Here is a 22,162-nt window from a genome sequence, read left to right as displayed (position 1 = left end):
CAAGTAATTTTTTTGTACAGTAAGCGAGTTTTGATTAGTTTTGAATGAATAAACGTTAACTTTTGTCTTAAGTTTGCCTTTGTGTGATCACATTATGACATTATCTTATACAAACTGCATTGTTTTGATGCCATAATTTGCCTTAACACACTGTTTTGCATTGTATCAATTTTTGAATTGAGAATCGTTTGAATCGATTTTGAATCGAATCGTGAGCCACCCAAAGATCCACATCCCTTCTGTACAGCCGTACCTGCACGGGTCGCCGGTCCATCCCAGGGCCACACATCCAATTCGCCTAATCCCCAAATCTGCATGTTTTTAGACCGTGGGACCAAACCATTGAACCCCCCCCCCCTTAAAAAAAAAAAACATAATTCTCCACTACGCCGCTGTGTCTTATCACAGAGCTCTTATAACCCTTCTTTCTTTTACGTCCACAGCTAAAATCGTGTATGCGATCCGCTTCGATCCATCGTAAATCCCCATCTTGTCACGTCGTCTATAAAACAGCGACAGCGGCTGCGGTGGTGGTGACTGCAAGCGTGTTTTCTTCCATACGCGAATTATAACAACACATAAAGAGCCGGGTTTATACTCACGGTTAACCGGCGGCACGTTAGCGTAACATCGGGGCAGACAGCTGGAGGCGGAGGCGGGCGTGAGTCCGTTTGGAACGCCGGGGACAGAGGCTGGAGCAGCGGCTGAGGACGAACATCAGTGTCGGTGGATGTTCACACTTGGAGAGGGCAGGGAGGAGGGGGGGGCGGTCGCTATGGTTGCTGGCTGCTCCCGTTGGGGGGGGGCGGGGCTAACATGACTTTGCCTGGTTAAAAATAAACGAGACATTTTTCGAACGGAGCGTTCTGTCTTTTAAAAGAAAATCTGCACTATGTATGGCAGAAATCTGTAGTTTGATTCTCTCTGAGTCAAAACAAACATGTTCGATATCTGCAGTCACGTGATGATTAACACCCCCCCCTTCCATAATCACTGCAACCACCGAGTAATGGAGATGTCATATTGCGCCCTCTGGCGGTCAGTCACTGTACGTTGACTCAGAATTTTAGACAACAAATAAAAACTTTATTGAGACAAATAAATTTGCAACAGTAATTACCGTTCAAACAATAAAAATAAAAATACATTTTAAGATGTTGAAGGTTCTGTATAGCTTAAAATTGTAATAATAAATATTATTTTTGTAATTAAAATTAGACAAACTACGCTATGGAAGCCAAATAAAAAACTATTTTTGATTTAGTGGTGAAATATAAAGAAAAATAAACAAAATGAGAAAAGATGTTTTCTTGTGTGTGAGAGTGGAAATCATAAAATGACAGACCCCCAAAGTATCTTACCAAAAAATGACTGGTAGAAGTTGGAAGACACTTTTTCAAAAGTATCCAAAGTCGAAATATTAAAAAAAAAGAGCCATGGTGGCTCAGTGGTAGGGTGAGTTGCCTTTCAACTACAATTAAATAAAGTACAAATACATACCTGTTGTACCACTAAGTACTAAACTGTATACTAAAGTAAGGTTTTTTGCATATGAAAACAGTTTTTTTGGTTTCTTAGCACTATATAACAAAGAAACAGTTAAAATTTACCAATTTGGGTTCGCGGACAAATCAAGATATTTGAGAAAAATATTTTTCTTTGACCAAACGGTCAATACGACGATGAAAAGAATCGTTAGTGGCAACTCTAATAAATGCAATACGTTTATTTTGGGACACGTTTCTCCATTTGGTGCTATTTTAGTCTCCATATGTGCATCCGTGCTCTTGTTGTGTACACACTTGCCTTAAAACCAGAGATTGCGCGATTTTAAGGTTATCGTAACCCCCGCACGTGATTGCACATGGTTTGAAAACAGACGGTGTTTATTTTAAAAAAGGATTAACAATATCCGTGTTATTCTTTCCGTAACTTCTTGAAAAGACTTTCCCGCCAAAGGTGTGTGGATGATTTAACGACAGTAGCCATTTTTGAAAAGGCCAAAAAGCAGGGATAATCCACCAGGGGGCAGAATACAGGTATACAGGTATCAGGTTTTAAAGGAAATAATTAATCGTGTTGATAAGACATGGGTCTCAGACACTTGTGTAGTAAATATGATTAAAATGGTTTAATAGGGTTAAATTAAGTCGTTAAGTAGCTAGTGTCCTAAAATGTCTTCAGTCGGAAACAAAACCCCACGTTTGCTGCCTTAAGCAAATTTTTTTTCCAATAGTTGAATTCAAAACTGGGCTAAAATCATGAAAAAATGAGTCAAAAAGATGAGAAAGTAAGTTACGATTGAGATAGTGAAGTAGCTTTAGTATTCTCTCAGAAATCGGTCGATCACGGCACAATATGTTGAACATGGGATCGACTCAAAAGGTTAACAGAAGGGAAAAGATGAGTAAGTGGAGTGAGGGATTTATTGTGCAACAATACAGATTTCAGCAATGAAAAATATGAACAATGTATATTCACTGATTAAGCTTTAGGAGAAAAAAAATAAAGCCCTATTTATTCGTTTTGGTCACTCCAAAACATCTTTGAAAAACACTCTTCAACCTTCCAACGCACCTGCATCTAAGGAAGTTGTGCAAAAACATTTTTGGATTTCCGATAAAAACTAGTGTGAATTTACAGCCCAAAAAAAAAAAAATGTAAAAGCAATAACTTTCATGGCACAACAAATATATATCTTCTGAACTTAAGGTTGTAGGTAGGATAAATAATCAGCCGATAATCAGTAAACATTTTGTTTACCAAGTAAAGTCCGTTTTAATATTCTTCTCCTTCCTCATCTTCACCCTCTTCAAACGAGTCAATGCCCACCTCTTCGTAATCCTTCTCCAGAGCAGCCATGTCTTCTCTGGCCTCAGAGAACTCGCCCTCTTCCATGCCTTCCCCGACATACCAGTGGACGAAGGCTCTCTTGGCGTACATGAGGTCAAACTTGTGGTCCAGGCGGGCCCAGGCCTCGGCGATGGCTGTGGTGTTGCTCAGCATGCACACGGCCCTCTGCACCTGCGCCAGGTCTCCACCGGGGACCACGGTCGGAGGCTGATAGTTGATGCCGACCTTGAAGCCAGTGGGGCACCAGTCCACGAACTGGATGCTGCGTTTGGTCTTGATGTTCGCGATGGCGGTGTTCACGTCTTTGGGCACCACGTCGCCGCGGTACAGCAGGCAGCAGGCCATGTATTTACCGTGACGGGGGTCGCACTTCACCATCTGGTTGGCCGGCTCGAAGCAGGAGTTGGTGATGTCGGCCACAGACAGCTGCTCGTGGTAGGCTTTCTCGGCGGAGATGACCGGGGCGTAGGTGGCCAGGGGGAAGTGGATACGAGGGTAAGGCACCAAGTTGGTCTGGAACTCCGTCAGGTCGACGTTCAGGGCGCCGTCGAATCGCAGCGACGCCGTGATCGAAGACACAATCTGGCTGATCAGGCGGTTGAGGTTGGTGTAGGACGGGCGATCGATGTCCAGGTTTCTGCGGCAGATGTCGTAGATGGCCTCGTTGTCCACCATGAAGGCGCAGTCGGAGTGCTCCAGCGTGGTGTGGGTGGTCAGGATGGAGTTGTACGGCTCAACGACTGCAGTGGACACCTGCGGCGCGGGGTAGATGGCGAACTCCAGCTTTGACTTCTTGCCATAGTCAACAGAGAGTCTCTCCATCAACAGGGACGTGAAACCCGAGCCAGTGCCTCCACCGAAAGAGTGAAAGACCAGGAATCCTTGGAGACCAAGGCACTGCTCAGACTGAAAGAAAGAATAGTCAATCAAAACCCAAGTAAAGCTGCATCATCATTACTAAAGCATCACATGAGAAGCAGGGTTTAGGCCGATCCTAAACCACTTATTTTGGATCTGGACCACCTATCCCCCCCATTGCGGCACTAATGAAAGGACCATCTTATCTTATCTTCTTCGCTGCTTGGCTCAACATGTTTTTAACAAAGAAGTGAATGTATGGAATGATGCTAAAGGGATGGTGCTGGGGGTGGGCGCAGAGGCCAGTGTAATGGCGTGTTTCCACTAAAACAAAAAGTTGTGTTTCCATTAGCGTAGCACCTGGAACCAGGTTCTTTTTAGCATATGCTCTGCCGAGCCGAGGCGATGCTACGCGTGACGACGCCAGAGTGCCGTCACAGGAAGAGACGTCCGACACGAGAATCAAGTGTAAAACATCAGTTTTGTAGTGGAAATCCAACTTAAACCGTGCCGTGCTGAGGCGAGCGGGGACCATAGGTGGAAAAGGGCCACAACTGTCTTGTCAAAGTCTTACCAGTTTGCGGATCCTGTCCAGCACGGAGTCGATCAGCTCTTTGCCGATGGTGTAGTGACCGCGAGCGTAGTTATTGGCTGCGTCCTCTTTTCCCGAGATCAGCTGCTCGGGGTGAAAGAGTTGGCGGTATATCCCTGTGCGCACCTCATCTGGGGAATTCAAGAGCAAGACATGACGACGGTTACTCAACTAAAGAGACGTAGAGGGTAGGTAGGTAGGGATAGATAGGTAATGAAAACAATAATTCATGCAACATGCAGCCGTCGCATCACTCGAGAACCACTGACCTATGACCGTCGGTTCCAGGTCAACAAAGACCGCTCTGGGGACGTATTTCCCGGCGCCGGTGTTACTGAAGAAGGTGGTGAAGGAGGAGTCGTTGCCTCTTGTGCTCTCCACGGGCATCTGTCCGTCCGGCTGGATGCCGTGCTCCAGACAGTAGAGCTCCCAGCAGGTGTTGCCCATCTGGACGCCGGCCTGGCCGACATGGACAGAGATGCATTCGCGCTGGAAGAGATTAAGGACGACGAGAGGGTTATTTTTCATAAACGAACGGAGGGAAAGAGATTTTAACAGCAAGGCGAATAACCAAGATCTGCCACACTCTGCCACTAGGTGGAAGCAAAGAAACAGGATGGGCTTTTGTGTTGATTCACTGCAGCTGTCACTGGATCTCATCAACTGTCAATGAGCACATTTCATGAACCAAGATGGAGGCAAAGTGGAGATAAGAATCAAAAAAGAAAAACAATAAACCATCTGTCTGGTTTTTACCATTTTGTGACATAATTATCAAACAAAATACACTCAAACGTTGTTGTTTGGATCAGGAGTTTAAAGAAGAGTTGTGTCAGGCTGCCCATTTTTTTATTTATTTGTTTTCCCATCTTTGACCGCACTTTGACCCTCTGGAGTGATAAGACAGATGAGTGAGGGGGGGAGGGAGCGGCTGCGGACACGGAGAAAACATTTTATTGCGTCGTGTTAAAATCTCACTTTAATCCACGCGGATCAGTGAGGATTTTTCCACATGCATTCAATATTTCACACGGCAAAACTTGGTGACGTTCACCCACAGAGACTGGCCCATTTCATCAGAGCACCCGTTCACCGGCTATTTTCAGTTCCTCATGCTAACCTGACACCCAGCAGTGAAGCCCGAGCGACCGGATGAGTAAACGGCGTCAGGCCGTCCACCAAAAATAGTGGTCGCTCGCTGCCTGGTTCCACCAGTTACCTCCGTTCAAATTAAGGCCTGTAACTGTTTCCATAATTGATTAATCCGTTTTTTCCATGAAATGTCAGGAAGGGACGGCAAACTTCAAAGAGGTTGAGTTTTTAATCATGTTCTTTGTCATCTGGACCAAAAAAAAAATACATATACATTATACATGTAATACATTATAGAACCTACTTATTTCATTGACTTTTGGTTTGTGGACGAAACAAGACATCACAATTTCCAAGTAACAACAGATCAATCGTTTACTAACTTCATGCTCAAATATTTCGATAATCAGTTTATAAGAGTGGTTTATTTTCTGATTAAAACAAGGTTTTTGATTTTTCAGCTTCTCAGTTGTGAATATTTTCTGGTTTATTTTGCTCCATTTGACAAAGAAAATCACTAAAACTGAATCATTTTGGTTCGTAGACAAAGGTTTGGGAAACACTGATCAAAATTTTAGTACTTGATTAATGGACAAAACGATTGCCAGATTATTTGATTGCGAAAATAATCCATAATGGCAGCCCTACCTAGTATTAATTTGCACTTTTGTGTGTAAGTGTGGGAATACTGAACTGGAATTAAACCAGTTTCATGACTTTAATGGTTTTTTTTAACCTTAGATGTGCAACAGATGTGCAAAAAGACAGTGGTATAAACTACTGACTTTTCAGGAGGCATATTTATTCTTATCCTTAAAAAAAAAAAATCCAGAGAACCTGTTTTAATTATTTAAAACGGCAACTGACAATTGTTGAATCACTACGACAATGAGTGAGTAACCGTAAAGTGCGTGGCTGAATTCAAAAGTCAAAAACTTTTCCACTCCTTAAAACCTGTCGGGTGTGTCCGGAGTACGACGGGAGCAGAGATTATAAACAGAGGCGCCACCTCATGGTCCGTGTCATCAAGTGACTAAAACACTTATTAATACCCTGCATCGCTCGTCTACTACTCCTCACACAGCAATGCAGGAGTCAATGAGGCTGAGAAAAGAAGAGCAAACACGTGACACAGGAAAACACACATAATAATACTAACAATAATAAAGGACTATAATGACAAGGAGAGGACAGATTAGTGAATGGTATTCGGTCCACGCCCTCCACACACCGTCTGTGCTGTTCTTAATTGTAAGTTTTTAGAATTGTGTTACAAAAATTGCACTCAAAAACTGAAAGATTTCATCTAGAAAGAGAACATTCTTTAAGTACTTGCACAAGAAAGCCTTTAGGCCGTTTAGATAATTACACGGCAATTCTCCACACCCGGAAACCCCCTCTGAAAGTCCACCAGAGGGGATAGGGGATAGGAAAGTGGTCCAACTGTCATCATCGCCGGTTCTTAAATCTTAAATTTGACCCATTTAAAATGACGGTGGACGCGGATTCCGACATATTGAGGTACATTTATTATTTAAAACGACGTGAACCTATACGTGTCTTTGTGGAAACCATGGTATTGTGGTATTGTGCCTGCGGGTTGTTTTTCTTTGAAATGATCATCTTAATTTGCTCATGGGTTTAGCCTCGAGGATGATTCTTTTTCAGGCCAAAACCCCCAACTTTAAAAAATACAACGCGCCGTTGTGCGACGTCAACTCAATGAGGTCAAATACCAAGCGCCTGACGTTTGTACGAACCACGTTTGTACACAATGAAAACACCAAAGTGACACCTATTCAATTTAGAACCATCACCGCACGCTTTCCAATGCATCGCGCTAAAGTGAAACTGGATTTTGAACTATGTTAGTTAGCTAAAACAGCAGATTAACACTAACGATATGTATTTTTAAAAAAATGCATCAGGGCTATTTGATGAAGGCGGACATGCGCTGGTAAGCGAGTGTAAACAATGACACCATTTCAGTTTGACTGGTTTTACTGACGACGCCAAAAAGCTGTGTTTATATTGCACTGTGCAAACACAACACAAAAAGGTGTGTGTGTGTGTGTGTGGAAGAACACTTCCTAAAACACTTTGATAGACGAGACTCGACAAGCATTTTTCTTAAATTAATTCAAAATCGACTTAATTTGACAGCACTATTTTTTTTAGTTTTATGATTCCAGTAACCCGAGTCATGTTGTACATGCATTTTTTTTAAAAGTTCACCTTCATTTAAAATATATGTTCATTTAACCCTAGAACACTATCGCTCAAATTCAAAATAAATACACCCAATAAAAAGTACAAAATATATCAAAATATATCAATACATGACAAATTTGAACTGTGTCATGGGTAACAAAATGAAAGAAAAGCATCATGAGGGGACCATATAAAAATGCTCCAAAATTACTGGAAAATTAGGAATTTGGGAACAAAAAACATTTCTAAAAAAAGATAAAAACTTTGTTTTCATGAAAATCACATACATTTATTTGCTCGGGTGAAAACCACACGGCAATGGTGTTCCAGGGTTAAAAATGTCTTTATAACAAAATGCTAATCGACTAAATGTAGAATAACTAAAAGTAGGAGGTGCTTGACTATAGTTGAAATAAATATAACATCATAGAGGGCAGTAAAATCACAAAAGTTTGTGAAATTTCTCTGGCTTCTTAAATGTGAATATCTTTGAGTTTTCTTTGCTCATACGAGACATACAAAACATTTAATCGTCATTTATTCGATTACGAAAAACAGCCGCTAGCTGTGGCGGTAACTAGTATTAATTTGGACTTTTGTAAAAGTGAAGCATACTGAACTGGAATTAAACCAGTTTAAAGTCTTTAATGGGTTTTTTAAAAACTTAAGACAAACACCGTTTAGATTTATAAATATAACTTAAGACAGTGGTTCTCAACAACTTTAAAGTACTATGGACTTTTCACAACAGGGAATATAGTTTGCTTATGCCCAGTCTTGTGAATAAAGTACCTTAAAAGGTTAATACTTGAGTAAAAGTAAAAGTATTTCACCAGAAAATATCTTTGGTAGAAATTGAAATTACTTTTTTTTTTTAAATAATATTTCTATAGTAAAAAGTCTTAAAGTATCAGAGTTAGGATTGAGCCATGCTAGCTAAAGTTAGCAACTGGAAGGTTGTGGGTTCAATTCCTGGCTCTGCTGGTCTACCCTTAACGTTGAATCATGGTAAAACTCTTCTTCTTCTTCTGATTTTATTTGGTAGTAACAAGTAACAAAGACAGTTAGAGGAAATGCAGTGGAGTGAAATTAAAATCTAAAATAAACCCAAATAACGTAAAATAAACACTGTTTAGATTTATAAATATAACTTAAGACACTGGTTCTCAAACCAACTTTAAAATAGTATGGATTTTTCACAATTGGAATATGGTTTGCGTATGCCCAGTCTTGTGTATAAAGTACCTTAAAAAGGTAGTACTTGAGTAAAAGTACAAATATTTGACCAGAAAATGACTTTGGTAGAAGGTTAAATTATTATTTTACTTAAACAAGTCTTAAAGTATCAGAGTTAGGATTGAGCCATGCTAGCTAAAGTTGTCTTTCAACTGGAAGGTTGTGGGTTCAATTCCTGGCTCTGCTAAGTCTACCCTTAACGTTGAATCATGGTAAAACTCTTCTTCTTCTGATTTTATTTGGTAGTAACGAGTAACAAAGACAGTTAGAGGACATGCAGTGGAGTGAAATTAAAAAAAAAAAATTAAATAAAGTATAGTGCAGATATGCTATGCTAATGTTGTACTTAAGTACATTACACAATGCGTCATCACCACGTGTCTTCACCTAACCCGGATTATCTCTTATATTCCCATACGTTTACAAAAAAATAAAATCACAACATTCTAGTGAATTTGAATTTGGAGGGAAACGCGTTTCCTGTTCCGCAAAAAAAAAAAAAAAAAACCAGGAGGGGAAAAACCACTTCTCCCTGCTCTGCACAAACCCTTCACTAATCTCACTCCGACCTGACTGGTCGATGGATTTTTCTTGTTTTTTTTTTTTACTCCAGACACACCCAAATTCCTCGCGCACACCCCAGCGTCACAGTGAGCACAGATTAGTGCAAAGATTTGAAGGAATCTAACGCCGATGTCTCATCCGTTCTGACCCACAAATAACCGCCGTGACACTGCGGCAGTTTCCGCGAACGTGTGGCCCAATCACCGGCACCTGTTTTACTCAGGTCACACAGCGTTTACCGTCAATCACACTGACGCAAATGTCTATTTCTGACGCAGCGGTCACTGCACCTTTAAATCCGACTACAGCGTTTGAATGGCGCACTTTTTTTCACCCCACCCCCACACTCCACACTCCACTCCACCTCCACACGTCCAACTTTCACTCGTTTGATTATAAAAAGCCATAAAAAATAAACGGTTAAACAGTTAAAATGGCGCTTACCATGTTAGCTTCTGGTTGTTTTGAAAGAGCGCAAAAAAAACGGGACTTTAAGTGTGCGCGTGTGTTAGCTCTCACAGCAGACGACGAGGTGGTCCGGGAGAGAAGAAATTACCAGGCGCGAGACAAACTGTCCGCTATATTCAACTACAGGCCACGCCCACTCGGCTTTCGGACTATCCCACTTTGGAGGTTGGAGGGGGGGGAAGTGTTGTCAGGAGCGAGAGTACGCCCTCTTGTGGAGGTCATTTTGACCACTCTGATAGCCACATTCTCCAATAATAAACTTCAATAATTACGACTGACTGTTCGATTAATCGATTGCTAGCTTGATTGTCAACCGTTTGAATATCAGTAAAACTTAAAAGCTTTTGGTTTTGTGGACAAAACAAGATGTTTGAGATATTCTATGGGCCAAACAAGTACTCGAATACTGATTTTGAAGCTACTTACGTGTGAATATGTTCAATTAAAACGGAATCATTTTGTTATGTGTTATGTTCCTGTCGTTAGCATCATTAGCACTTTTTTATCCGTATACACAAAAACATACAACTGCTGTTTATTTTTGCATCTAAATGTTTGTAATTAGTCACTTTATTCTTCTGCGTTGACACGGGTTTGGGATCGATTAGTCTAGAAAATAATCAACAGATTAATCGATGACTAACTGAATACTCAAATATTTTGATATATTAATGTAAAATAATGATTCATGGTATATATATATAGCCATTAACATTATTAACACATTTTTTATTGTATAGTACATGTTTGAAAAGGAACAACAATAATTGTGGAATGTAAAACATGAGATTAAAACAACTAATGGCCTGTGACGTGACTTACTTTGCCATAATTCTGACTTTCTTTCACTTAAAGTAGATGTTCGCTTAATTTTTCTGACCTTTTTTCTGACATTATCACATAATTTATGAATCATAACATTTTAAGTCATTAAAATAAATAAATGCATTTATTTAGTAAATCCAGAACAGACTAAAAACTATGAAATTATCAGAAAAACCTGGCTATTTTAGCAACAAAAGATAAATGATGTTGTCAATATTTTCAGTCTTGGTTCTAAAAGACATCCATTAACTTCATTATGTATGATTTTTTTTTTTGCCTTTTCCATATATTTTCTTTTTTTTAATAATGACTTTGATTATTGAAGAGAAACACATGGTCCTGTTATTATCAAAACATTTTTATTTCAGGAGAGCAAACAACAGAACGTCTTAAAAATACACAGTAATAAAAACGGCTCTTTGTCGTCATTTCACATTTGCTGCGTTGTTCCATCTATTGCTGCACTTTTCCCAAAGTTCTACACATTTATACATGGAGTTTTGACCGGCTGGTTATAAGTTAATAAATAGTTTTCACAGAGAAGTTTTTCAGAATGAATTTAAGATTAGAGTTTTTTTCATTTATTTACATTTTTCCAACGTCTGTGGATTAAATTTGAACACACCAATGAATCTGTAATCTGATTTATTACGTTTTAGTTTAATTACAATAATAACGTCGTAGGTTATTGTGTCTGATTTGATCAGAAACGGGAGGAAACGTCCTCACCGCATGTGATCGCGAAGCTACATTACAATCATCGTCTTTACATAAAATCTAAAATAAGTCAAAGTGGTGAAGTACAATAACAAACTTCACAGTCATTTAGTGTTTTTCTTTCATTTCTTTGCCGTTATTTGAGACGTGGGTCAGTTTGCGAGACAAGTGCAGTTTTCGGTCATAGACCAAAGTTTAAAGAAGCCTCCTCCGTACGTTTAAGGCTACATCTACATTCTTTTTTTGGGGCTGTGGAAGTGCCACATGTCCACATTTACCCTGGTGCTATTCAACCCCCAAAAAATGGAGAGATTTCAAAACGCTTCTCAAAAAACGTTTTGGTTCTTGGTTGTCACTGAAAAGCTCAGTTAAAACACAAATGCTAGCGTGTTTTCATTTGAAAATGGCTTCTTTTTTTTGTTAAAGATGAAAACCAGCTCTGCCCAGAAGTCATCGAATGCAAACATATCAGTTAAAACAAGGAAATAGATTCTCTCCTCTGCAGAGTTACCTTCCTGACTTCTAATACAAATAAAAACACTATTTTCAAATGAAAATGTTGTAGGTCTGACGTATCCTGTGCAGGTTTTGGACCCTCAGACGTGGCTGAGACCGTCTCCCTCTGTTCTCTGTTGCACTTCGTCATCTGATTTCTGTGCGGGGGAGACGGGCGACGCGAGCTGCTGCTGCTGAGGCGTTTCTGTTCTGTCGCCGACCGCCTCCTCGGCCTCCTCCTCCCTCTGCTGCACAGAGGAGAGGTACTGCTCCAGGAGGCTGCAGTCCGAGCTGTCCACGCCGCCGCTGCCGTGGACGGGGCTCAGCGCTCGCACCGTCTTCAGGGAGTCCTCCGCGCCGCTGCTCAGGAAGCTGCTGTCGTCGCGCACCGACGGCTGATTGCCGGTCGACTGGAAGCCCGAGTCCGGGAAGGACGCATCGGCGATGGGCGGGTTCGTCGTGCTGGAAGCAACCGGGGTGACGGCCTTGCACAGTCCAGGGGATGAGACCTGAGCCAGGGCGACGGCCTGAGTCACGTCAGCCAGCTGCTGCTCCACAGACGTCTTCCACTGCTGCATCGACGAAAGCTGCATGGAGAGCACAGGTGAGGTTCAGAGTGTTGTCACTAGAGCGGACACTAAATTAATCGATTAAACATTTTTTTCATGATTAAAACAAGATATCTGACTGTTTTAGCTTCTTAAATGTGAACATTTTCTTTGTTTCTTTGCTCCACATAACAAAGAAATCATTCAAACCGAGTCATTTTGGTTTGCAAGACATTGGAGAACATCGTAATTTCCAGGTTTGACAAACACTCATCAACGGGTTTTTAAAAAAAATTTCTGGACCAAACAATTAATCGAGAAAATAACCGACAGATTAATCGATTGCGAAAATAATCATTAGTTGCAGCTCTATCACAATATCTCATTTCAGTGTCTGAACCAATGCAACGTAGCATAAACACGTTAGAATGTCAACATATATGAAGGAAAATGTTTGGATTACCCTTTTTATCCGACGTTGTGTTAAAAGAAAGCTTAGCTCTTAGTCAATGGCTGCTTAAATGTAGGTCTGAAAATGGGATATTTCCTGAGATAGAACCAGTAAAGACCTACATTCTATGATAAAAATAATGAATGAGACTGAAACACATGAGACTGCACATTTTAATTTTAAACGAATCCACTGACCTCTTTCCACAGAAACTTCACAGCTTCCTCTTGAACCAGCCTCTGTAGTCGCTCTTCCTCGTACTGCTTCTGCACACTGCAAACACATTTACACGTTTTTACTTCTTTACGTTCCATAAAGTTGAAACACAACTCCTCTTATGCTTAAAATGAAAATAGAAAACACCCAGCTGCAGCTGCTGCTGCTGCTGCTGCTGCTGCTGCTGCTTGGTCACTGACCTGCCCAGCTTCTCAGACAGGTACAGGATATGCTCTTGCATCCTGCGCAGGCGGATTTCGCTGCGCACCTCTCTGGCCACGGGGTGACACCGTCGGGTGTAGTGTCCCTTCCACCAGGACTGGATTTTCACCGCCGCCTTCTCCGCCTCCATCAAACTCGATCCGCTGACGCACAAACCGCCGTCTTCTTTCCCCTCTGCTCGGCCAGAGTCGGAGGACGTGTCCGGGTTTGTCACGTTTTGCGGCGCGCTCACGACTCCGAACCCCGGGGAAGGAACTGTTGTGGACGCACTCGAAGCGACCTCTTCTTCGGGAGTCTTCCTGTGCCGTTCGTCCACCGCTGTGTTGTGCTTTTTGGGCTGCACCGGTCGCTGCGGCGCCAAGGAATCGGGCTCGAACGTCTCTGTCTCGTCTTCGCTGTCGGACTGGGTCTGGCCTTGCGGCGGATCCAGATGAGAGGGGAAGGGGAGAAAGGTGGACTCGGAGGAAAGTAGACTGTCGTTGAGTTTCTCCTCATCTGTCTGAACAACGTCCTCCAAATAGATGTGCTCCTCCCTGAACCTGGGGGAGCGAACTGCTGGCAGCGATGTGTACGAAGAATCGCAGCTGACCCAAGTATTGAACTGCACAGATGGCTCTGCAAGTTAAACAAATAAGCAGACAGTGAACTTAATTATTCATATAAATGCTGCTTTCCTTAACACAGTGTTTTTGGAATGCAGTAAAAGCACTTTCTTGCTCACCGGAGCGTCAGCATGATTATGTAAACAATGGTGCTGCGTAACTGAAGACGCTGCCGAGTCAGAGTTGTTATTACGCTATTTTAAGCTCCTACTGCATATTTTAAAGGTGATATTTGCTTTACAATGCAATATTTTTTTAGCCGAGAGAAAAAAATCCTTCAGTTATGCTGTGTTTCATGTACATTTACTCTGACACAGTGGCATCTACAGTGAAACGTACACCTCTGGTGGAATCTCAAAAGTGTTATCTGTATTTTTATACCAAGATAATCCACATAGAGCTTGTAACTGCAGAGATTTACTCTATTTAGTTTGGGCATGTCATTCTCGAGCAGGGACTCCAAAAAGAGGGGCAGGGAAGAAGTGGTTAATCACTGGACCTGTCATAGCTCACTCACCTTTCTCTGTGACTGATGGAGCAGCAGTTGGACCCGTGACAGTGTTTATCTTCACTTCTCCGTTTCCCCCCTGCAGCGCGGCATCTGGAGGACTGAGCTTCTCCACGTCCAGGTGAGTCGGGCGAGGTGGACTTGGACAGACTGCCTCAGTCTCTTCTAACAGCTGCCTTTGGTGAAACCTCAAACAAGAAGAAGAAGAAGAAGAAATAAGAAGCAGCACAAACACACAGATCAGGTCAGATTTAGGTCACGTTTAGAGTTTACCTCTGCTTTGTGAGGATCTTCTCCAGCTTGGCGTCTTCTGCTGTCTCCAGGGCCGGCGATGAGGTCAAAGGGCAAACGGTGGCGAGGTACTGAACGAGCTGCACGTGCTGACCCGGTCGATGGGAACGTCCTTTTCCTTGACTGTACAGCCACTCCGCTTTAAGGCTGCCATTTGTTACGGTTCAAGACAAGAAATACACGATTCAAACACTATTCCTCTCTGAGAATCCCAACTTTTCAGAATTTAAACATACAAACACACCCTTCTTTTTGCGACACTACGTAGCCATCCAGGACCTTCAGGTTCAGGCACCAACTCATGATATAAGGCCGATGGTCAAAACCTGGCAGCGACGGAGTGGCCATGACACAGGGGTTGCTCATTATAGAGAGCTGCTCCAGTTCATGGAGCGGTGCCAGGTACGACACCTGTGGAGCAATTAAAAAGAAACAGGAATTAATTATTACAAATAATAATGAATTATAGAATTAGTGCGTTAATACAAGAAAAAGATAATTACTTCGTTGAGATCTCTGATCTCGTTTTCGGCCAGGGAGAGAATGGATAAATGGACGGGGAGGTGAGCGGGAACAGTGCGAAGTGTTGTAATGCTGTTCCCATGGAGCAAGAGAGTCTGAAAAGTGTAAATAACAGTTTATAAAACAGATTTTTTTTATTGATGCATCAGAGGCAGCTGCACCCACCTTCAACGCCACCAGTTTCGTGATGTCACCGATGGCTGATATGTTGTTGTCAGACAGATCCAGGTGTTGAAGGGAAACACAGCTGCTGAGCTGCTCGATGACCTGTGCAATAAAAAAGCAAGTGTACAATAGGTGTCAAGTGTTAAAAGGTCCAGGGTACAATTTAATTTACTTCCTATAAATAGAAATAGTTTGGTTTTCGTATACTAAGACCAATATTTTTACATGTACATTCGGCAAGGAAGGGCCTTGCTTTACTGCATTTGAATCAAAAGCCTTCTAATTCTTCGTTTTCTGCAGGCTCACCACCTGATGCCAGTAATTCTTACATCCTAGACCTTTAAAGGTAAAGTAGTCAATTCCATAATAGCATTTCAGCATCATTCCCGACGCAGCAAATAGTCCTAAACCCCCCCCCCCCCAGAAATGTTTAAGAGTTGGACAATAATCACAATAAAACACAATTGGCAGAGAGTTTCAGACTGCCTTAGATGATTTGTTATGTGTTAAACAAGTACAGAGCTTAAAAATCTGTGGATGAAACTCAAAAATCAACTATTTCTTCTTTGACCCTGCTTACTGCAGCTTTAACGCGTGTGCTACGGCTAATCTGAGCATTGGGATTGTTGTAAATGATTCATTTAACCTCACCTTGATATTGTTTCCAGACAGGTTGAGCCATTTCAGGTGAGGGAGATCTCTCAGACCCTCGATGTAGCCGATACTGTTATTGGGAAGATTGAGGACTCGCAGCTCCATCAGCCGAGACACACCCATCATTCTCACCAGACGGTTATTAGCTACCGACAGCTGAAGAAGGCAACATATCCCGAGTTAAAAACAGAACTAAACGGACTGGAAAACGGCGCATTATTTTAATGTTGGTGGTTCCCGACCTGTTGAAGGCCTGGGCTCCTTTCCAGATGGTCCAGCTTCATGATGTGGTTACGGTCCAGGATGAGAGTGTGAGTGTCTTCAGAGCAGGTGAATGTGGGGTCCAGCTTCTGCAAACCCTGGGCAGAAAGATCCACCACGGGTCCTTGTGAGAGGGAAAAAAAAATACAAGTGTAATATCAAAATTAATTATATAAACAAACATCACTGCACTGTGATACAGCAATGACATCTGAGGGCATGAAACATGAGAATTAAGGGCAGGACAAAAATCTATAACAGTCTGCTGTGTGTATGAGATAGAGGATGAAATCCTGAGGGGGGAAAGCATATGTTTTTGTCGGAGAATTATGGAAGAATGTATAGATTAAGTCATAGATTCAGCTATGAGGAGATTAACAAACAAATACATGCATTGTAGATCGAAAACATACACGGTGGTTTTGTTTCTTCTACTTCTTGTTGCTCGTAAATCCCCACAAAGTTGTAAAACATTGGTAGTGACCTCGTAATTCTGAATTACTGTATTAAAAATCGCTACGAGATTATTTGTGAGTGTGTGTCACAGTGTGTATTGACGCACACACACACAGCTAACGGCAGCAGCACTCAGGTGATCCGTGCTACAGCTAACGTTAGCCGGTCAGAAACACAACAACCCGCCCTTCAACGGGCATTAATGTTAACGTTCGTCGTAGCAAAACAGCCTGCGAGCCACTTACCTGCATTTGTGTCAAACTTTAAATCTGATACACCCATTCTGTGGTCGGCCGGACAGACAACCAGCGGTTGCTGACAACTCTGTTAGCCGCCGATTCGTACGAGAGACAAGAGGGGTCGGAATGTCTGTCACTTCGACGAGCGAGGGGTTTCTGGGAAATGTAGTCCAAAAGGAATAGCGCGTCCATCATGGACTGTCGTCTTCCTGGCTCAGAAAGACTACAACTGCACGAGTTTCCTAGTAGCGCGCTAATGTTTGCGAAAACCGCCAGCCGGGTTGTTCGTAATAATGTGAAAGAAGGTATTTAAAAACATAAGCGACAAAACGGTCGCAAAATAATGCTGAAGTTTTTTGTTTGTGTTCAGTCCACTCGATCGATAATTATTTTTCTTCGTATTTTAAAGTAAGTCAGTAGTGTTTGGTTGGTCAGTGATGCGGTAGCGTCAATTTTGAAAAGTTCGGTAACTGGACACATATTTGTCGATCTAGTCCATATTATATCGCACATCAGTTAATATAATAAAACTATGAGAAAATAAACATAAAAGTCATTTGTGGTGGTTGTGTATTCAGAAAAACCGCGACTGCATTTTGTTCTACCCGGAACAATATGTCGGCTGGACGGATAGATTTATTAAATATATATTTTTTGTTTTTGTTTTTTGTTTAAAAAAATATTAAATTTACGTATATGCGACACAAAAAAATATATATAACAACAACACTGACAAAACACAATATAATAATAACAATATAATAAAAAAAACAAAAACAAACTGAAGTAAAATAAAACATAAAACAAACCGTGAATTCTCCTAAATTCCGTTTCCGCTTCCGTCGTCTTTCTTTCCGGTTTTGTGCCCTCTCGTCGCCATCATGAAGTGAGTGAACGCCAAACTATCAAATTCCATCTTCCCGTTTAAATAAACATTTCGACCACGGTATTTGGATTAAAGACACGTTTGTGTCCTTATCTTTCGGTGATGTCTTATATTTTGTCGTTTTCAGGGTCGAGTTGTGCAGTTTCAGCGGGTATAAAATTTACCCCGGCCATGGCCGCCGATACGCCAGGGTAGACGGAAAGGTAACTACACAGCCACCGTGTCTCAACTTTGTCCCCCTACATTATATCACTATACACGTACAATGTTCCATATAATGTCCTCATGTTTGTATATGTACAATTTCACGTGTTGTGTGTGTGTAGCTGTAGAAAAATATTGGTCAGTACTAAATGTGGCTAGCTAACACTAGCTGCTAGCCCCTGTGTGTGTCAGCTCTTGAAGCTAAACTAATATTAAACACATGTATTCAATGGTTATGCTGTTATAACAACCCCATTAATATATGTTATGAATATAATTAACATGCATTCATGTATTTTGTTGATGTTATTTTATTTAGTTTGATAAGAAGTGTGTTTATTAGTGGTCAACTTGACAGTATGGGTGAATAATATGCCGCTATTTGGTGCCAAGGCATGTCTTAATGCGTGTTTACTATTTATATTGCCATATATCTTCTTATAATGTGATGTCTGAAGCCTCTAATTCATATTATTTCAGATTTCAAAATAGTTGAGTGCTTATGTATTTTAACACTAATGTGTCAAAGTGAACCAGATCTTTTTCATTCACCAATAAGTGTATCTAATGAGGTTGTTATAAGAGTTAACCACTAGCTCCTCCTACCAAGTACTACCCATCCTGTTCGGACAACGTGTGCAACGCCGTGTTTGTCCAACACTAAGATCCATTGATTTACTTGTGTATGAAGTTCCCGTTGAGCTGAGAAATGTCATTTGATGGACAGTAGGGGCTCAGGTCATCTTCAAAGTGTTCACTCCATGGTCGATAGATGTGTGTTTAATCTCAGTGCAAGTTGAGAAACATTTGCACACAACGTTGTCATTACTGGACAAAATGTATGATATCATGAGTCATTTTACTGAAAGATGCTCTCTTTCATCAGGTGTTTCAGTTTTTGAACGCCAAGTGTGAGTCTGCTTTCCTGGCCAAGAGAAACCCCAGACAGATCAACTGGACTGTGCTGTACAGACGCAAGCACAAGAAGGGCCAGTCTGTAAGTAAACTGTGTTTGTGCACATTTCACTCTAAACCATGTTATTAAAAAAAAGAAGCGTGGTTTAATTTTTTGGGTCTGGTAAATAGAAAGGACTCTTGTCGACATTTTGGCTGTGGGTGAACGGTGTGCGCAGTGTCGGTCTGCGTTACGTGTTGTTGCCTGGCTGCGTTTTGCAGTCTAGGCAGCAGCGCTCACTCCACACCTGCAGCCATAGAACAACAGGAGATCATAGTACTGGCCTTTGACGTCTTCATCGACCTCCTCACCATCGGTCAGCCTCCAAACTCTCCAACACGCTTACGCCAATTAGCACAAAAGTGAATACTCTACAGCTAGCTGCAGCTACATAACATTGGTGTAGATGAGATCGTATGGGTAGTTTTCACAATCGGCTGAAAACTACTTTAATGTAGAGCTGAAACGTTAGGGAGAGTATTTAATTTAAAAGTCTGATTTGAGCTATAATTGTGTGTCAAGGTCTAATTTTTATATTGTGTAATAGATTAAAATGTGATGGAGCACCATCACATATCGGCACTGAAAACGGATTCATGCTCCAGTTATGAAGTCAATTGGCCAATTTTCATTGTTAATTCTCACATGAAAGGTGGGGCATAGGCACATGTATGTTTCAATAAATTATTTGGCTCATTTACTACAAGGGAATGTTTTCTTGATTTCCTAATGTTAACCTACATGGATAAAACTCGTCTTCATCCTATCCTCAACGTGAAAACTGTATGTTTCTGTGTTCTCTGTGTCTGAATTGTGTCGGACATTTTTGAACAGATAAATTGACGTTGCCTTATTTTGTCGGAAAACAGGAAGAGGTGACAAAGAAGCGCTCCCGTCGCGCCGTCAAATTCCAGAGGGCCATCACTGGGGCCTCCCTGGCCGAGATCATGGCCAAGAGGAACCAGAAGCCCGAGGTCCGCAAGGCCCAGAGGGAGCAGGCCATCAGGTAACACGCATCGTTTCTCCTGGATGTGTGTTTTTAATGCGTAACATCAGGCTTGTTGTTGTTTTTGGTGTGCCTTTTTGTATAGTTGCTGTAGTAAAAAGGCATCACCTGTGTTTTTTACATGTACAGCAATCACACTTGCAGAGCATCTTTTGATATAAAAGTGGACTTTAAACAATCTTTCTTTTACTGTAAACCAAACATAATCCAAAAATAACATGAAATCAGTCTCTCTGTATCTTCTTCCCCGCACATGCGTCAAGCAGCACAGCTGCTGCTAAAGGGGAAATGTGGTGCTGGTAGAACTCACCCACTGTCTTTTGATTACATTTGTAGTTGTGTGTGTCAAATAATTCAGTGAAGCTGCTGTAACTTCAGTCATCGCAATCCTCTCGGTTTTAAATCACATTTCTTCTACAACACTTATTTAGACGACATAATGTGATGTTGCTCAGTGTTCGCTACACCTCAAAATGGTGTCGTCCAATGTCTGGTTTTGTCCATAAACAAAAATATTCTGTATAATGATGGCTGAAAAATGAGAGAACCTGTTTATATAATTTAAAAACAACACTGAAACCTAATTAAACATGTTGAACAGCCTCTTAACTTGGGCATCACTGTGGGTTTCCACTGGTACTTTGAATTCAAGAGATTGATTTGGAATCCATGGCGTCTCTGGCGAAATCGTACCAATGTCATCACGTTAAAAGTGATGACGAACACCGACATTCGTTATAGAAGAAATTGAATTCCGCCAAAACAACCCTGAAAACGTAGTAGACGACCCCTTATATCGACGCGCAGAAAAAAGGTATCATCTGCTGTTACGTTATTTGAGGATTTAATCCATGTTGCTCACTTGTTCTTAAAAATGTATCAATTTACAATTTTTCCTGTTTTCAGAGCCGCCAAGGAGGCCAAGAAGGCAAAGCAGGCGGCCAAGAAGCCTGCTGCTGCCACCGCAAAGGTAACTTCCTCCCGTTCTCGTGTACTCGCATTTTAGATTGTTTTTCTGTTCTTGAAAAAACAGCTGGGTTGTTTTTGAATCAAATAAAACATTTACGTTTTGTGCTTTTTTTTTTAATCTGTAGTCCACCACCAAGGCTGCACAGAAACCCAAGATCGCTAAGCCCATGAAGATCAGCGCGCCCCGCGTCGGTGGAAAACGCTAAGCCTGACTCGTCATTTATGCTTGTGAATAATAAAATTTTGTGGTAAACCATAATTTGTGGGATTTCCTATTTGGAATGTTAACATGTTCGGTTTGTTCGTTTATATTTTGCCATATCGTTTGCGAACTTTCCGACATCGCTTTACTGTAAAATATTACCATACTTCCGTTGCCAAAAATTAGTTAAATATGTTTGGAATAATAACATTGTGGGAGAAGAGCTGCAAATGACTATTTTTATACATAATTGATTAATCGGTCCTCTCGATTAATCGATTGGTCATTGTTTTCCAAAGGAAGTTTAAGAAGCTGAGTTTGTCTTAAGTCTTGTTCTTTATCTGCTCAAGTTAATCACATTTAACACCCAAAATTCTATGTATAAAACATTTAGATAAAAGTTGTACTTTGTTTCTCTGTAGTGCAGATTTTGTCCAGAAGAGGGAGACAAAGTTAAACTTTTCTATCTCCAGATTTGAAGAACTGTTTCCTAAAAGCTAAAAGCCTTGTGCCAATATTATTTAAAATGCATTATATTAATATTCTGTAGACATTTTGGAATATATACTATTATATAATAAACATGCATAGAGTGAAGCACTGAGGTTAATGAAAGGAGTTAAACTCAGTGACCTCTGAGTCTTTCAGAGGTGGTTTATTGTTGATAGTGGAAACAGTGATCAGCTGCTGGGGATGGAAATAAATCTGTTTCAAATCCTCCTGCATTAACTGACCTCTATGACATCATTGACTGTTTACACTGACATCAGTAATCTGACTACCAACCGTATTCTGATGAATTTAACTTTTTTAGATGTATTTAGAATCAGAATACTTTTGGATTATGACCTTATTTGGGTTGAGTTTATCAGCAAATACTTGTAGAATGGCACT

The 22,162-nt window shown here is 41.2% G+C and overlaps 3 protein-coding genes across 3 annotated transcripts; 1 reads left to right on the top strand and 2 right to left on the bottom strand.

Moving 5' to 3' along the window:
- Nucleotides 1-2,402: 2,402 nt before the first annotated feature.
- Nucleotides 2,403-9,986, bottom strand: LOC310938067 (tubulin alpha chain-like). The gene is made up of 4 exons (XM_083902468.1): nucleotides 9,851-9,986; nucleotides 4,573-4,792; nucleotides 4,286-4,434; nucleotides 2,403-3,759 (listed from the first exon to the last, which is right to left on the bottom strand). The coding sequence occupies exons 1-4, from the start codon at nucleotides 9,851-9,853 to the stop codon at nucleotides 2,779-2,781; spliced, it is 1,353 nt and encodes a 450-aa protein (XP_083758594.1). The 5' UTR covers nucleotides 9,854-9,986; the 3' UTR covers nucleotides 2,403-2,778.
- A 1,323-nt stretch (nucleotides 9,987-11,309) lies between these two features.
- cep97 (centrosomal protein 97) lies at nucleotides 11,310-17,167 on the bottom strand. Its single transcript, XM_083902245.1, has 11 exons — nucleotides 17,053-17,167; nucleotides 16,333-16,475; nucleotides 16,088-16,246; nucleotides 15,437-15,538; nucleotides 15,253-15,366; nucleotides 14,994-15,160; nucleotides 14,732-14,896; nucleotides 14,468-14,646; nucleotides 13,327-13,963; nucleotides 13,108-13,183; nucleotides 11,310-12,498 (listed from the first exon to the last, which is right to left on the bottom strand). Exons 1-11 carry the CDS (start codon nucleotides 17,087-17,089, stop codon nucleotides 12,013-12,015), a joined length of 2,265 nt encoding a protein of 754 aa, XP_083758371.1. The 5' UTR covers nucleotides 17,090-17,167; the 3' UTR covers nucleotides 11,310-12,012.
- Nucleotides 17,168-17,887: 720 nt separating this feature from the next.
- On the top strand, nucleotides 17,888-21,325 carry rpl24 (ribosomal protein L24). The gene is made up of 6 exons (XM_083902677.1): nucleotides 17,888-17,932; nucleotides 18,060-18,135; nucleotides 19,023-19,133; nucleotides 19,961-20,097; nucleotides 21,004-21,067; nucleotides 21,192-21,325. The coding sequence occupies exons 1-6, from the start codon at nucleotides 17,928-17,930 to the stop codon at nucleotides 21,270-21,272; spliced, it is 474 nt and encodes a 157-aa protein (XP_083758803.1). The 5' UTR covers nucleotides 17,888-17,927; the 3' UTR covers nucleotides 21,273-21,325.
- Nucleotides 21,326-22,162: the final 837 nt, after the last annotated feature.

The sequence above is a fragment of the Microchirus variegatus genome (genome assembly GCF_963457635.1).
Source record: "Microchirus variegatus genome assembly, chromosome: 16".
NCBI classification, from domain to species: domain Eukaryota; kingdom Metazoa; phylum Chordata; class Actinopteri; order Pleuronectiformes; family Soleidae; genus Microchirus; species Microchirus variegatus.
Note: the sequence above shows the minus strand (reverse complement) of the source record. Positions and strands in the feature narration are given on the sequence as shown.

Excerpts from the sequence above, each read along its gene's own strand:
- LOC310938067 (XM_083902468.1), bottom strand. Across the intron at positions 4,435-4,572 it reads CCTGGAACCGACGGTCATAG|ATGAGGTGCGCACAGGGATA; the intron begins GTCAGTGGTTCT and ends TGAATTCCCCAG. Across the intron at positions 3,760-4,285 it reads TGGACAGGATCCGCAAACTG|TCTGAGCAGTGCCTTGGTCT; the intron begins GTAAGACTTTGA and ends TCTTTCTTTCAG.
- cep97 (XM_083902245.1), bottom strand. The coding sequence starts at position 17,089 with ATGGGTGTATCAGATTTAAAGTTTGACACAAATGCAG. Across the intron at positions 15,161-15,252 it reads AGATCAGAGATCTCAACGAA|GTGTCGTACCTGGCACCGCT; the intron begins GTAATTATCTTT and ends ATTGCTCCACAG. Across the intron at positions 14,647-14,731 it reads AAGATCCTCACAAAGCAGAG|GTTTCACCAAAGGCAGCTGT; the intron begins GTAAACTCTAAA and ends TTCTTGTTTGAG.
- rpl24 (XM_083902677.1), top strand. Across the intron at positions 18,136-19,022 it reads ACGCCAGGGTAGACGGAAAG|GTGTTTCAGTTTTTGAACGC; the intron begins GTAACTACACAG and ends CTCTTTCATCAG. Across the intron at positions 21,068-21,191 it reads CTGCTGCTGCCACCGCAAAG|TCCACCACCAAGGCTGCACA; the intron begins GTAACTTCCTCC and ends TTTAATCTGTAG.